The sequence below is a fragment of the Pseudophryne corroboree genome, chromosome 5 (assembly GCF_028390025.1).
Source record: "Pseudophryne corroboree isolate aPseCor3 chromosome 5, aPseCor3.hap2, whole genome shotgun sequence".
NCBI classification, from domain to species: Eukaryota; Metazoa; Chordata; class Amphibia; order Anura; family Myobatrachidae; genus Pseudophryne; species Pseudophryne corroboree.
Window position 1 is genome coordinate 80174900 of NC_086448.1, and position 17730 is coordinate 80192629.

Here is a 17730-nt window from a genome sequence, read left to right on the forward strand (position 1 = left end):
GAAAAAATAATTATTTTCAAGTACAAATTTGATACTTTCTAAAATAAATTCTATTTTTTCTTTTTCCATTTCAGATTTTTCCAAGTGCCATTTTACTGCATCCAAACCGTCACTGTGATTAATTATAGTATACAGTGACGTAACATCCGCTGTAACCAAAAAAGAATCATGTTGCCACTCTATCTCTGATAGTTTATTAATTGTATCGGTTGTATCTTTAAGGTGTGATTTACCTTTTATTACAAATGGTTGTAGGTAGAAATCGATCATCTCTGAAAGATTTGTAGTTATACTACCTACATTATATCTCCTTTTTAATTTTACTGTATATTAATTAGAGGTGTATGTAATCTTGCTGTGTTCGTTTAGCATGGTATTCTCACATTATTATTCCAACAGCATTATTTTTTAATTGATGGTTTTAAATAAAATTTAATAGTTGGGTGAGCATCACTATTCAATATAGCTTTAATAAGCAGAGGGAAGTACAATAAAATATCGCACCCATATACTTTTATTCAAATTACCCAAGATGCATTTCCATTTCCTGTTCACTGGTATAAATATGTTTGTCAGTCACTGTTTGAGCATCCACCTTGAAAAAGACCTTGTGTCGAAACGGCGTTGGTGATATCAGACAGTGCTTTTTAATTCTCCTACATCCACATCAATCCAAGGTAATATGCAGCATTTGTGTTCACAAGTGTAAGTCCGGAATTCACTTGTGATTGTCATATTCTATTCTGACTCACATTTTGCTCTATCCTGGATTTTTTTGTAATTGATGAAGGGGATTTTATTTAATTATTTTTTAAATTGTATCACGCACCAATAAACGAATTCTTTTTGGAAGAGAAGAGTCACTCATCTATTCAAAGAAACTGCTACGTGTGGGATACCATCTGTTGAAAACGTGAGTGTGGTACGTTTTCATTGAACGGATCTTGTTTCATGCGTTATGATTAGAAGTAAAAAAGAAACCTTTATGTGTATGGTGTTATTTAACTCTAAGTGAGTTTTGGTACGTGTACCTATGTTTGTGAAGTGGTGGTGAGAAACTATCCTTATCTCCTATCAAGAGAAACCTCCACATCATAGGGCTCTGCTTCAACGGAGAACACACAAAAATTGAACTTATTATAGACATTACTACACATTTGTTGTCCATTTTTGTTTTTTTGCATGTAAACACCTGATAATCATTGGATTTATAGAAAAAGATTAACGAAGGACCACGAGGTTTTGCAAGTATATTATACATTTTTTCTTTATATTTGTCACGTGTACAGCAGCGCCTTTGATCTTCCTTCCACCCGCTATTTTTTCACTTGTAATTCAAATTACTGCCTTGCCCTGGGTGACAAATATCCTAGTTTCGGCCCTGTCAGTAGCATAGCTGAGGGGACAAAGGAGGAAGAGATGTGATTGCAATGCTATCGCATTACTTCTCAGTGATTGCCAGGAGCTTCTGTCCTACTGACTCACCAATGGTACATCTGGTCAAATAAAGATTTGTTATTGCATCAAATTGCTGGCCTCAAATGAGAGTAAATTGAGCCCTAAAAATTTTATTTGAACAATTAGTGCACCTTCTTAAAACAACTACTGCTTTCTATGCTTCATAATTATATAAGACATTTATATACTTGCATGATTCTTTCCCAGTGAGGATGTCTTCTGCACCTGTATCAGTGTTCTGTACAACAGGTTATGTGTCAGTGTCCAAGACTTTTTACTGCAGCTCACTTTGTGGGACCACCAAGGGGCTGCTGAGCAACAACAGCAGTGACTGCAGCAAATCACTTGTGAAATGTGCACATCATACACTGATGCATAAGTGATGTGCTGCAGTCATTGCTCAGCAGACCATTGGTGATCCACCACTGCTCCTTTCTTCTTCCTTGGATCCCCCTGATGGCTGGCTCCTGGAAGCCAATGCTTCTATTGAATCCAGTAGTTACGCCACTGCTGGGCACACCGGATACAGTAGAATACTCATTGCTGGTGCTCACTTCTTCTGCCTGACATTAGTACTGATATACAGTATGGTTGCCTGCAGTGGTTAGAAGTGGGAAGTCAGTCGCCACAAATTAGCAAGGGCATAGGAGATTGGGTATAGTAAGGGAGGCCAATCCCGGGTTCGGCGGGATCTCGGCCCAAAAACAGCCGGGATTGGCTGGCCGGCTTCCTACTCCCGGCTCCCCAGCGCCACATGAGAGGTCACGCTGCACTGTCACATGCCGCCGGGAGAGTGAAACAGATGTCTCCCACCCGCCCGCCCCAGTGCTATGGTGAGTTATGTGTGCGGGGCGAGGGGGGCGGCCACACAAGGAAATGCCAATCCCGGGAAAACCCTGGATTGACCATTTTTCAATCACGATACCCGGCATTGAAAAAAATAGGCACGGGATTGGCCTCCCTATTTGTAAGGCACCACAGTGCTCAACAGCACCACACAGTGGAGAAATGTGAAAATACACAGAAACAGGGACAAACAATGCAGACAAAATAAATGCAGACAAGAAAACAAATAGTAGGAAAGGGCCCAGCTCATAAAATAGCTAATAATAAGATTTTACTTACCGATAAATCTATTTCTCGTAGTCCGTAGTGGATGCTGGGGACTCCGTCAGGACCATGGGGGATATAGCGGCTCCGCAGGAGACAGGGCACAATAATAAAAGCTTTAGGATCAGGTGGTGTGCACTGGCTCCTCCCCCTATGACCCTCCTCCAAGCCTCAGTTAGGATACTGTGCCCGGGCGAGCGTGCATAATAAGGAAGGATATTGAATCCCGGGTAAGACTCATACCAGCCACACCAATCACACCGTACAACCTGTGATCTGAACCCAGTTAACAGTATGATAACAACGAAGGAGCCTCTGAAAAGATGGCTCACAACAAGAATAACCCGATTTTTGTAACAATAACTATGTACAAGTATTGCAGACAATCCGCACTTGGGATGGGCGCCCAGCATCCACTACGGACTACGAGAAATAGATTTATCGGTAAGTAAAATCTTATTTTCTCTGACGTCCTAGTGGATGCTGGGACTCCGTCAGGACCATGGGGATTATACCAAAGCTCCCAAACGGGCGGGAGAGTGCGGATGACCCTGCAGCACCGAATGAGAGAACTCCATGTCCTCCTCAGCCAGGGTATCAAATTTGTAGAATTTAGCAAACGTGTTTTCCCCTGACCAAGTAACTGCTCGGCAAAGTTGTAAAGCCGAGACCCCTCGGGCAGTCGCCCAAGATGAGCCCCCTTCCTTTTGGAATGGGCTTTTACCGATTTTGGCTGTGGCAGGCCTGCCACAGAATGTGTAAACTGAATTGTATTACAAATCCAGCGAGCAATCGTCTGCTTAGAAGCAGGAGCACCCATCTTGTTGGGTGCATACAGGCTAAACAGCGAGTCAGATTTTCTGACTCCAGCCTTCCTGGAAACATATTTTTCAGGGCCCTGACAACGTCAAGTAACTTGGAGTCCTCCAAGTCCCTAGTACCCGCAGGTACCACAATAGGTTGGTTCATGTGAAAAACAGAAAACACCTTAAGGAGAAATTGAGGACGAGTCCTCAATTCTGCCCTGTCCGAATGGAAAATTAAGTAAGGGCTTTATATATGATAAAGCCGCCAATTCTGACACACGCCTGGCTGAAGCCAGGGCTAATAGCATCGTCACCTTCCATGTGAGATATTTTAAGTCCACAGTGGTGAGTGGTTCAAACCAATGTGACTTTAGGAAACTCAAAACAACATTGAGATCCCAAGGTGCCACTGGGGCACAAAAGGAGGCTGTATATGCAGTACCCCTTTTACAAACATCTGAACGTCAGGCACTAAAGCCAGTTCTTTCTGGAAGAAATTCGACAGGGCCGAAATTTGAACCTTAATGGACCCTAATTTTAGGCCCATAGACAGTCCTGTTTTCAGGAAATGTAGGAAACGACCCAGTTGGAATTCCTCTGTAGGGGCCTTCTTGGCCTCACACCACGCAACATATCTTCGCCAAATGCGGTGAAAATGTTTTGCGGTTACATCCTTCCTGTCTTCGACCAGGGTAGGGATGACTTCATCTGGAATGGCCTTTCAGGATCCGGCGTTCAACCGCCATGCCGTCAAACGCGGCCGCGGTAAGTCTTGGAACAGACAAGGCCCCTGCTGGAGCAGGTCCTTTCTTAAGGTAGAGGCCACGGGTCTTCCGTGAACATCTCTTGAAGTTTCGGGTACCAAGTCCTTCTTGGCCAATCCGGAACCACGAGTATCATTCTTACTCATCTCCCTCTTATGATTCTCAGTACTTTTTGTATGAGAGGCATAGGAGGGAACACATACTCTGACTGGTACATCCACAGTGTTACCAGAGCGTCCACCGCTATTGCCTGAGGGTCCCTTGACCTGGCGCAATATCTAGTTTTTTGTTCAGGCGGGACGCCATCATGTCCACCTTTGGTTTTTCACAACGGTTTACAATCATGTGGAAGACTTCCCGATGAAGTCCCCACTCTCCCGGGTGGAGGTCATGCCTGCTGAGGAAGTCTGCTTCCCAGTTTTCCACTCCCGGAATGAACACTGCTGAGAGTGTTATCACATGATTTTTCGCCCAGCGAAGAATCCTTGCAGTTTCTGCCATTTCCCTCCTGCTTCTTGTGCCGCCCTGTCTGTTTACGTGGGCGACTGCCGTGATGTTGTCCCACTGGATCAATACCGGCTGACCTTGAAGCAGAGGTCTTGCTAAGCTTAGAGCATTGTAAATTGCCCTTAGCTCCAGTATATTTATGTGGAGAGAAGTCTCCAGACTCGATCACACTCTGGAAATTTTTTCCTTGTGTGACTGCTCCCCAGCCACTCAGGCTGGCATCCGTGGTCACCAGGACCCAGTCCTGAATGCCGAATCTGCAGCCCTTTCATAGATGAGCACTCTGCAGCCACCGCAGAAGAAACACCCTTGTCCTTGGAGACAGGGTTATCCGCTGATGCATCTGAAGATGCGATCCGGACCATTTTTCCAGCAGATCCCACGTAAAGGTTCTTGCGTGAAATCTACCGAATGGGATCGCTTTGTAAGAAACCACCATTTTTCACAGGATCCTTGTGCAATGATGCACTGATACTTTTCCTGGTTTTAGGAGGTTCCTGACTAGCTCGGATAACTCCCTGGCTTTCTTCTCCGGGAGAAAACATCCTTTTCTGGACTGTGTCCAGAATCATCCCTAGGAACAGTAGACGTGTCGTCGGAAAAAACTGCGATTTTGGAATATTTAGAATCCACTCGTGCTGTCGTAGAACTACTTAAGATAGTGCTACTCCGACCTCCAACTGTTCTCTGGACCTTGCCCTTATCAGGAAAGCGTCCATATTTCTTTTAAGAAGAATCATCATTTCGGCCATTACCTTGGTAAAGACCCGGGGTGCCGTGGACAATCCAAACGGCAGCGTCTGAACTGATAGTGACAGTTCTGTACCACGAACCTGAGGTACCCTTGGTGAGAAGGGCAAATTTGGACATGTAGGTAAGCGTCCCTGATATCCAGTGACACCATATCGTCCCCTTCTTCCTGGTTCGCTATCACTGCTCTGAGTGACTCCATCTTGATTTGAACGCTTGTATGTAAGTGTTCAAATATTTCAGATCTCACCTAGCCGTCTGGCTTCAGTACCACAATATAGTGTGGAATAATACCCCTTCCCTTGTTGTAGAAGGGGTACTTTGATTATCACCTGCTGGGAATACAGCCTGTGAATTGTTCCCAATACTGCCTCCCTGTCGGAGGGAGACGTTGGTAAAGCAGACTTCAGGAACTTGTGAGGGGGAGACGTCTCGAATTTCCAATGTACACCTGGGATACTACGTGTAGGATCCAGGAGTCCACTTGTGAGTGAGCCCACTGCGTGCTGAAACTCTTGAGATGACCCCCTACCGCACCTGAGTCCGCTTGTACGGCCCCAGCGTCATGCTGCGGACTTGGCAGAAGCTGTGGAGGGCTTCTGTTCCTGGGAATGGGCTGCCTGCTGCAGTCTTCTTCCCTTTCCTCTACCCCTGGGCAGATATGACTGGCCCTTTTGCCCGCCTGCCCTTATGGGGACGAAAGGACTGAGACTGAAAAGACTGTGTCCTTTTCTGCTGAGATGTGACTTGGGGTAACAAAAAGAGGATTTTTCAGCTGTTGCCATGGCCACCAGGTCCGATGGACCGCCCCTTTATACGGCAATACTTCCATGTGCCGTCTGGAATCTGCATCACCTGACCACTGTTGTCTGGCAGATATGGACATCACATTTACTCTTGATGCCAGAATGCAAATATCCCTCTGCGCATCTCGCATATATAGAAATGCATCCTTAAAATGCTCTATAGTCAATAAAATCTTGTCCCTGTCAAGGGTATCAATATTTTCAGTCAGGAAATCCGACCAAGCCCCCTCAGCGCTGCACATCCAGGCTGAGGCGATTGCTGGTCGTAGTATAACACCAGTATATGTGTATATACTTTTAGGATATTTTTCAGCTTCCTATCAGCTGGCTCCTTGAGGGCTGCCGTATCTGGAGACGGTACCGCCACTTGTTTTGATAAGCGTGTGAGCGCCTTATTCACCCTAAGGTGTGTTTCCCAACTCGCCCTAACTTCTGGCGGGAAAGGGTATACCGCCAATAATTTTCTATCGGAGGAAACCCACGTATCATCACACACTTCATTTAATTTATCTGATTCAGGAAAAACTACAAGTAGTTTATTCACACCCTACATAATACCCTTATTTGTGGTACTTGTAGTATCAGAAATATGTAACACCTCCTTCATTGCCCTTAACATGAAACGTGTGGCCCTAAAGGAAAATACGTTTGTTTCTTCACCGTCGACACTGGAGTCAGTGTCCGTGTCTGTGTCTGTGTCGACCGACTGAGGTAAATGGGCGTTTTTACAAGTCCCTGACGGTGTCTGAGACGCCTGGACAGGTACTAATTTGTTTGCCGGCCGTCTCATGTCGTCAACCGACCTTACAGCGTGTTGACATTATCACGTAATTCCTAAATAAGCCATCCATTCCAGTGTCGACTCCCTAGAGAGTGACATCACCAATACAGGCAATTTGCTCCGCCTCCTCACCAACATCGTCCTCCTACATGTCGACACACGTACCGACACACAGCACACACACAGGGAATGCTCTGACAGAGGACAGGACCCCACTAGCCCTTTGGGGAGACAGAGGGAGAGTTTGCCAGCACACACCAAAAACGCTATAATTATACAGGGACAACCCCTTATACAAGTGTTTTCCCTTATAGCATTTTTATATATGTAATCATATCGCCAAATAAGTGCCCCCCCTCTCTGTTTTAACCCTGTTTCTGTAGTGCAGTGCAGGGGAGAGCCTGGGAGCCTTCCTCACAGCAGAGCTGAGCAGGAAAATGGCGCCGTGTGCTGAGGAGAATAGGCCCCGCCCCCTTTTCGGCGGGCTCTTCTCCCGGAGTTTGTGAGATCTGGCAGGGGTTAAATACATCCATATAGCCTCAAGGGCTATATGTGATGTATTTTAGCCATAAAAAGGTATTATACATTGCTGCCCAGGGCGCCCCCCCCAGCGCCCTGCACCCTCAGTGACAGTTGGTGACTGTTGGTGAAGTGTGCTGACAACAATGGCGCACAGCTGCAGTGCTGTGCGCTACCTTATGAAGACTGAAAGTCTTCTGCCGCCTGTTTCTGGACCTCTGGACCTCTTCAACTTCGGCATCTGCAAGGGGGGTCGGCGGCACGGCTCCGGGACGAACCACAGGGTGAGACCTGTGTTCCGACTCCCTCTGGAGCTAATGGTGTCCAGTAGCCTAAGAAGCAAATCCATCCTGCACGCAGGTGAGTTTTCTTCTCTCCCCTAAGTCCCTCGTAGCAGTGAGCCTGTTGCCAGCAGGACTCACTGAAAATAAAAAACCTAACTTAAACTTTTATTCTAAGCAGCTCAGGAGAGCCACCTAGATTGCACCCTTCTCGTCGGGCACAAAAATCTAACTGAGGCTTGGAGGAGGGTCATAGGGGGAGGAGCCAGTGCACACCACCTGATCCTAAAGCTTTTATTATTGTGCCCTGTCTCCTGCGGAGCCGCTATATCCCCCATGGTCCTGACGGAGTCCCCAGCATCCACTAGGACGTCAGAGAAAATCTAATAAGGTGAGGGCACAGATGAGACAGGAGTGAGTGCCGATCATAATGTAGTTCAGATTGGAACCATTGTGAGGGTGCATAAGCGTGCGGGATACAGGTGGGAGTATAGTAAGGTGTAATACAGAGATTGGTTATTTCAGAGAGCATTTCAAGAAATGAAGGCTGTGGGAGAGTCTGATTGGACGTTGTAGGGAGTCATAGAACTGTGCAGCATCCTGGTGCAGTAGGCAGCAGTGATAGGTTGCTAGCAGGATGAGTCATAGATCTGAGAGGTCGGAGGGAGAACATTTTGATAGGAGATTGAGCTGTATGAAGGGTTAACCTCTGGCTTAAACAAAGACATATAAAGGTAATGTGTTATCTGATTGCTATGTTAGCATGTTTATAGGGTTAAATTAAGATGTGTGAGGTACTCTATATAAAGGGTGTACTATGACTGGCCGGCTGTCGGGATCCCTTGCGGGCTCACTATGCTCGCCATGCTATGGGCATGGACGCTATTTATTCTCCCTCCAGGGGTGTCGTGGATACCCCAAGAGGGAGAATAGTTGTCGGTATACCGGCGGTTGAGATCCCAGCGACTGTATGCTAAGCTCCGGGATCCCGACAGCCGGTATATCGAGTGCCGCCCCTATATAAAACAGACATATACTGTATGGAATAATGGACACCTGCGGTCCGACTTCTTTTCCTAATGTGCTAATAGCGTCATGCTGCTTTTCCCATATTTCAGTAACCTGGGATAAATCATTTTCAACTTTAAAGTATTTTCCGCATCAACCGTGCGATACTGCAGCTGGGAAATATAAGGGTTAAGAACTATTATGCTTTAAAATATGAGGTTCGCTGTTCTGCCAGCTGGACGCAGTATTCCCTGCCGCATGCCTGGCACGGCCATTATGTGGAGGTATCAGTGCAGCAATTACGTTGCATGCATACCTGCAGCATTCCAGACTGGAAGTCAGGACAAATTAGGCCATGGCCGTTAGCCAGACCCGCGCCTAATCTTTTAGGCAGTATTTCACTGATTTGTGTAATGACATTACTTCCTTTGGCCCAAAATTTTGGACTGTCGCCAGGCGTGGGGTATGTGTAGGTCACACGTCTAATTTTAAAGTCAATGTAATAATTTACTGCCCCATGATATTTCTTTCATTCAGTTATATATTATAAAATTAACAATAATATTATATATTTTTTAGCCTTTGGATAACAACAGAGATTTTCTTCTCTATTTCTTCTTTATGATAATGCCCTTAATAATAACGGTACTTTTTCAGATTATTATGGTAATTATGTTATAATTATTGCATCAATTGTGATCGTTCAGAAAGGAACCCTGGGGGATTAAAACATAATTTCATTTTAGCTGACTTCATGTTTTTCATCTAAATAATGTACAAATATTTTTCATTTCAGTATATGCTATATGAGCATAGTAAACTTGCACCACTGCCATCCACTTGTTATAGAGGAATTGTTTGTTGTACAGGAAGTGCCTCTGCAGCCATTTTCAGCATGACTGCAGCTAGTAAAGACACACTTCTGCAGCTCCCCAGAATCCTGTTGTGATTTGCACACAGACTTTACAATTACCTTTCCAAATTTCTTTATTTTAACAAGTTAACAGTTCTGCAAAGAGTTTCCATATATACAGTATCTATGGGGGTATTGCATTTAAATGATTCACTTTAAACACTTACAGAAGAAACCTATTTTGGGTTGACAGCTCTGCCAATCATCTGAGCTATTGTTGTCCAAATGATCTTCACAGGCTGCTGAGATTAAATTAACCATCAGTCTCACTCTCAACTGATTTTAGAACTGTCCAATCTCTAAATGTAATAAACCACTCAGAATATAGAGATGACATTTAGAAACAAAGATTAGATTTTTTTTTAAAGCAATCCTCTTCGATAAAGCAAGTTATATATAAACTAATTTAATCTCTTGTGATTTTGTTCTATTTAATTGGCTTATAAATTGTATATTTACGGCAACATACCTCTCTTCTGTTAGTTCAGTTATACACTTCTCTTTAAATAAGTTATATATTTAAAGAACAGTTATATGTATATTGACTGTATACTGTTGATTATTACAGAGGCTAAAAGCTATGTACAGTAGATCAGGGTAAAAATTCAGTGCAACATAGTTTAATAGTCAACATCATACATTCAACAATACGTCCAAGTAATAAAAAAAGCAAATTTCCGTCTGATATGCTAATATCTGCTCCCCACCTGTCTGAAAGTTTTGGTTGGTTGACAGCCATCCATGGTTTGATGACGACAGTGACTAGTTTTGCTATCGATGGTTGGCCACCGATGACATACATCAGCGGTATACGTCCATTTGTGGATGGGGGTCACATTATAGGATGGTTTGAAGCCATCAATCATTGATGGTAGAAACATCGGAGGACCATCCTAGATAGGATAACAAATTCTTCTAAAGATCCTGCTGTCCCCAGATCTTTGAACCCATCACAAATGCATAGATTTGGAGAATGTTGTTTCTATTCAAGCTTTCCAGGTTTCTGGGTATAAGTAACTACCAAATCAATGATCACAAGTATGGAATACTGCAGTTCTACTAACTAGGATCAGAAAGAGATCTAGAGAGACCTAAATAGAGTTTCCACTTTATTTAAGAAGTTTACTAAATCCCCTCCTTTCCAAATAATAGTAATTTGGGAGTGTCCACCCCTTGGAATTCTCATCCTTCGCTATTTTTTAGCTGGTCACAGATAATCACATATTGCATTTAGAGTTTTTTTTTTTTTTGCCAAGGTACAAAATTGCGCTCTTCAGATGGATTATCTCCAAGCTCTAAATATGACTCTAACAGGTCTATTTACTAAGCCTTGGTGAGTCTATCCACTTTATCTCTCTCCAAGACTCAGTACATAGACCCCTATGGAGGAGCTGTATCAAACCTTCTAAAAAAGGACATGTGGAGGTGTTTCCCATAGCAACCAATCAGATTCCAGCTATAATTTTATAGAGTGTATCAGAAAAATGAGCGCTAGAATCTAATTGGCTGTCATGAGCAACCCCTTCATTTTTCTTTAGAAAGTTTGATAAATATCCCCTTTCGGCTAATCTAACACTGAACAGTTCAAGCAGAGTAAAGGGACCTCGCTGATAGAGTGAATGATGGCCATAAAACAGGTGGGCCCCCCATGAAACTACTGCTATTGCAACGAAAGGCGAGTTAGAAAACGTTTTAAATAAAGTTTTAAATAAATTTAATATAATATGAGTAGGGCTTATTGACGAATGAGCAATAGCCCCAAACTGCATTTCTCTCATAATCTTGCAATTCCTAAAACTTCCAGGTTCACAAAATAAAAAACCAATAAAAAAACCAAAGGGCTGAGGAACATTTCTTGGTTTTGCCAAGACAAACTTAACATAAATCACCTGTGTGACTGTTTCCATACATTAACGTAGACATCACTTTGTGTTATCACCACACACCTACTAAACCTAAATACTCTTGTAGCAGCGTTTACTAAGAGTTGATGAGTGGATGTTGATGGGGAGCATGAAACACATGAGTGAGGCATGACCAGCTACGGCGAGGTGAGTATTACATGACAAGATAACAGAGAAGACACTTACTCTGGTGTTTGCATGTTTCTCTTTTCCCTAGAAACAAAACAAAATGTATGAATTAAATAATAGCATTGATATTCAAAGCACTTCTTAAGCTAAAGGTGAATAATGGATCTACATGAGCCATAAATGCTGCTGTAAGTACTGGGAAGCAACAGTAATGTACATCAGTATTTATCATCATGGCGGGGATGATGCTGTACAGGTGACCCAGAGTGTTCCATCCTAAATGAGAGTCATGGACCTCACAAAGCTGCTTAGAATGAATGAATGAATGAATGGATGGATGGATGAATGCTGGTAGGATTTGATGCTATAGGGTGATCCTGTACAATCAATTAAAGTATCTCTGCCCCTAACATGTGCAGAGTAAGAGACTTTCCTAAATAAAGGCATATGCCAATGATCCTGACTATATATTTATTATCTAGAGCGGGATACACCAATGCTATAATGCTGCCAAACTTCCAAAAATGTCATTTTCTGAGGTTTGTCCGCTTACCACATATTCACCAAGCCTCGGAATGCGATACATTCCAGGGCTTGAATGCGGTGGGCAATACCATCTATAGATGGCGTTGCCCTATAGAAGCCTATGAACTTTCCATGATTCCCCCTGAGAGAGATCCAATCAGTTCCCTCCCAGCACCCACTGCGGCACGTGTCCTTCTATTGCAACGGATAGCTCTCCTGGTAAGAGCTGTCCTTTGAGATAAAAGGACATGTGGTGCAGGGGTTGCTGGGAGGGATCTCATTGGATCTCTCTCAGGGGGAATCAAGGAAAGAGTCCATGGGCTTCCATAGGTATAAGTGCTTTCGAAGAGTGGCGGGATGCATCGCGCATCGTGCATCCCACCTCTATTCTTATAGAGGGGGAGATCTATCAAAGCTTGGAGAGATATAACATACCAACCAATCAGCTCCTAACTGTCATTTTTCAAACACAACCTGTAACACGGCAGTTAGAACTGGTTTGGTTAACACTTTATCTCTCACTAAGCTTTGTGAGAGATAAAATCGGGATGAAATCGGGCATTATCGTTCTAGTGTATGGGCCCTTTAGGAGCATTTACGAGGATGCGGATTGGCTGGAACTTCATCTCTCTCTCCAATGTTTGATACATCTCCCCCAGAATGAGGGATGGAATTGCATTTGAGCAGCCAGTAGCAAACAACCACAGTTTTGTCATTAGAAAGTGGTCAACTCGTTGGAATCCATATTTTGTTTGACTCCTGTTAGGTTTAACTTGTTATACCTACAGTTCAGTACTTACTGCACTTTCTTTTGTCAAGGAGACATTATATAAACAGCCATTCACAGTTTTATTCTAGATTAGTGACCTTTATTTTTTATTAGATTTTTTTTTTTTTTATAGTATAGCTTTAGATGCTGTATCAATAACAATTGTAGGTCTTTGGTTTGGAGCGTAAGGGGCCCTACTCACTGGCCGACCCGCCGCCGAGCTGCCCGACGGCGGATACGGCTGACGAGCGACCCGGCGGCGGGGGGGCAGTGACGGGGGCAGTGAAGTTTCTTCACTCCCCCCGTCACGCGGCTGCATTGAAGTGCAGGCAAATATGGACGAGATCGTCCATATTGGCCTGCATGCACAGCCGACGGAAGACCAGCGATGAACGAGCGCGGGGCCGTGCATCGTTCATCGCTGGAGTCTCCACACTGAAAGATATGAACGAGTTCTCGTTCATTTATGAACGAGATCGTTCATATCTTTCAAAAAATCGGCCAGTGTGTAGGGCCTCTAAGTTCTGGAACCAATGTAAGGGGTAGGTTAGGTTTACTAAGGAGCAGGCTATCAAAGCTGGCAATCATCAGCTTTAGAATGGATAGACCCAGACTAGCATGAAGAGTCCCCTAACAGAAGATGTTTGATCTACTAAGAGAAAAAATATGTGTTGTTTTTTTTTTTATTGTAATGTATACTAAATCTAAGTGTACAAATATTTATTTTTGGTAATTTTTTTGTATAGTTACCTCTTCGTTATATATTTGTTACCCACAGATCACTTTCACCTTATTCTCCTGCTCCTGTCTATCTTTTTCCTTACCACTCCCCTCCTCTAATGCAGATGTATGTACAATACTGTGCAAAAATTTTAGGCAGGTGTGGAATAAATGCTGCAATGTAAGAATGCTTTAATAGTTTATTTTTATCAATTAATAAAATGCAAAGTGAATGATCAGAAGGGAAATCTAAATCAAATCAATATTTGATGTGACTACCCTTTGCCTTCAGAACAAAATCAATTCTTCTAGGTACACCTGCACATAGTTTTTGAAGGAACTCGGCAGAGAGGTTGTTTCAAACATCTTGGAGAACTAACCACTTCTGTGGATGTAGGCTTGCTCAAATTCTTCTGTCTCTTCATGTAATCCCAGACAGACTCTATGATGTTGAGATCAGGGCTCTGTGGGAGGGGGGGGGGAGACCGTATCATCCCTTCCAGGACTCCTTGTTCTTCTTTATGCTGAAGATAGTTCTTAATGACATTGGCTGTATGTTTGGGGTCATTGATCTGCTGCAGAATAAATTTGGAGCCAATCAGACGCCTCCCTGATGGTATTGCATGACGGATAAGTACCTGCCTGTATTTCTCAGCACTGACGCACAGAAAAGGGCAATGTTGAGGATCATAGATGCAGTGGTTGGCCAAGGAAACTTAGTGCAGCAGATGAAAGACACATCATGCTTACTTCCCTTTGAAATAAGAAGATGTCCAGCAGTGCCATCAGCTCAGAACTGGCAGAAACCAGTGGGACCCAGTTACACCCAACTACTGTTCGGAGAAGTCTGGCCAGAAGTGGTCTTCATGAAAAAATTGCGGCCAAAGAGCCATACTTATGACGTGGAAACAAGGCCAAGTGACTCAACTATGCATGGAAACATAGAAAAAGGGGTGCAGAAAAATGGCAGCAGGTGCTCTGGACTGATGAGTCAAAATTTAAAATATTTGGCTGTAACAGAAGGCAGTTTGTCGAAGGGCTGGAGATTGGTACAACAATGAGTGTATGCAGGCCACAGTGAAGCATGATGGAGGTCCCCTGCAAGTTTGGGGATGAATTTTAGCAAATGGAGTTAGGGGTTTGGTCAGGATTAATGGTGTCCTCAGTGCTGAGAAATACAGGCATGTACTTATCCATCATGCAATACCATCAGGGAGGTGTCTGATTGGCTCCAAATATATTCTGCAACAGGACAATGACCCCAAACATTCAGCCAATGTCACTAAGAACTGTCATCAGTATAAAGAGGAGTCCTGGAATTGATGATATGGCCCCCACAGAGCCCTGATCTCAACATCATTGAGTCTGTCTGGGATAACATGAAGAGACGGAATTCTCCAAGATGTTTGGAAGAACCTCCCTGCTGAGTTCCTGCAAAAACTGTGTGCAAGTGTACCTAGAAGAATTGATGCTGTATGAAAGCACAGGGCAGTCACACCAAATATTGATTTGATTTTGATTTCTCTTCTGTTCAGTCACTTTGCATTTTGTCAATTGATAAATATAAACTATTAACACTTCTATTTTTGAAAGCATTCTTACTTTGCAGCATCTTTTCTATACCTGCCTAAAACTTTTGCACAGTAATGTCTATCTTCTATCTATCTATCTATCTATCTATCTATCTATCTATCTATCTATCTATCTATCTATTTATTTATATTAGTTTGAGTATATTTATTCAAACAAATCGATGGAGCCACTGCTAGGGATGGAAAAACCTGTAAAATATTGTCTTATTTTCCCTGAAATGTTCCTGGTACTACATTTGAAAATACTGAACTCCAATACATAAAGATAAATTAATTTAAAAAATTGCGGAAATTCCCCCAAATATAGCCGTTTTCAGGCCCCCCAGCAAATATTAAGCATCCCCTTAATATATGTACAGGACCGCTCTAGATTTTTATTGCTAAATTGCTAAAGTTACCTAAACCATAATCTATAGAAAGCTCCGGCCTCTATAACCTATTGCCTACACTTCGCAACATTTTCCAGGAGAAAGATTTGTAGGATCCAACCCTGGAAATGTCTGCATGCTCATACTGTATGTAGTGTGATTAAGGTAAAAGATTGGGGTAGTATCCAATGACATGCGCTACTTTTTCGTCCTATAAAAATGGGCTGATTTTTGATCAATGGTCTATCCAATTACAGCCCGTTTATTGGCCAAAAAATGTCTAGTTTTTGGGCGATAACAGATGGGATCCGGGATAAGTATTCGGACCAATGTGTTATCGCGGAAAAACTAATCTGTTATCGCGCATTATGCTTCGTCTGCCTGAGGCAAGTGAAGCATAATCCCTAAAATCCTAATTGGATAGCCCCAGCTAATCCATTATAATCCATGATAATTGGATATCCCTCATTGTATAAGAGATCATATATTACTTGTTACACATTGCAGAGACAGGATGTAGTTAAAATGCCGGCTGTCGGGATCCGGGTGTTTAGGATACAGACGCCGAAATCCCGTCAGCCGGAATACTGGCGCACCAGGGCTATTCCCACTCGTTGGGGTCCACAACTCCTATGGAGTGGGAGCAGATCCTCTGGAGAATGCAAGGGGACTCTTAGCGCTCGCCCCGCTGGCGGGATTCTCGCGGCCAGGATGACGCTGTCGGGCTATTGTCAGCCGGCATCCCGTCGGCCGGTATAACGTATCACACCCGCAGAGACAGACTTACTGCAGCCACTGTCTCTGCAGTGAATATTAATACTTTTCTACAATACTTAATTTCTAATTTCCACAAAAGGCATTGACGAGAAGTTATAATTATCGGGACCAATTGTCAAATATGTCAAATAAAAATAAATATGTCCCATGTGTCCACTTTAGGACATCATCAATTACTAGAGTCAAACATCAGAATCAGACTGGACACTATGATCTGTCAGAAGCAACCATCACCATACATCAGGATCAAACAAGTGTGCAAAACTGTAAGTGAGAAGTGATGCATGAAATGTGATGAGTGAGGAGCAATTAGTGTCACACATTCACCCACATATTATAAGGTTTACATGTAACATTAACCTTTACTATCAACCTTGCAGGGTATGTAAATACAGCAGCAAGTTGTTCTCTGATTGTTGTCTGTATTGGAGATGTGCATGAGATGTTAACTTTTCTTTTTAAGGGCAGGATGTACTAAAAGCAGAGTGTGATAAGTTCCGGAGCTTGGACCCATTAGACAACACCATCTATAGATGTTGTTACCTAACAGAAGCCTATAGGCTTCTTTCCCCATTGTGCACGGAGGGGTATCCAATCGGATCCCTCCCAGTACACCCCCATCCAGCACATGTGTAGAAGGACTCCCGGGTCAAAAACCCTGACGTCCTATCATGTCAAAGAACATCTCTTTTCGGGAAAGAGCTGTCCGTTTTTAATCGCAATTCTACATGCATACGGGATTTATTTAATGCCACTATGCACCTAGTAAGGGGCAAGATGTATCGCATCTAGTAGTATGTCCCACCCTAAGACTTATGAAAATGAAGAGCCAGAAAGTAGCACAATGCATCTGATTACCAACTGCCCTGAGCCAGGAACTAGTTAATGCACCTTTATAATAACCAGCCGCCTGCAGCCAGAAACTAGCGCAGTTCATCATACTAAAAAATGCGGACAGTCTTCCGAAAACGGCTGTTTTCAGAGGGTTGCTGCAATTTTTATTTTTTTGGGGGGTATTGGGGTCATTTAGCATGTGGTTACCCCCCTGCTAAGTATCGCAAAGGAAATTCCCTTATATATGGGGACTGCATAAAAGACCCATTTGTCAAGCTCCGAAAAGCTTAGATTGTTTTAGCCTAAAGGCTACATATAGCAAACCTTCACCGTGACCGGCTCTTTTCATAGCCTGTGTATCGGCGTCTGAGGCATGATACATTGCCCTGAAAGGCATGATGTAACCAAG

General features: G+C 43.3%; 1 protein-coding gene across 5 annotated transcripts in view; it reads right to left on the reverse strand.

Annotated features, from left to right (window-relative positions):
* Nucleotides 1-17730, reverse strand: part of SGCE (sarcoglycan epsilon) — a 176399-nt gene that overhangs the window by 29918 nt on the left and 128751 nt on the right. For 4 of the 5 annotated variants that reach the window (XM_063921401.1, XM_063921404.1, XM_063921400.1 and 1 more), the window contains one exon: nt 11794-11820. The exons of the other annotated variant lie outside the window; for it this stretch is intronic. In XM_063921401.1, coding sequence (XP_063777471.1) covers nt 11794-11820 — 27 coding nt within the window. The remainder of the gene's footprint in view (nt 1-11793; nt 11821-17730) is intronic. 5 annotated transcript variants of the gene reach the window in all.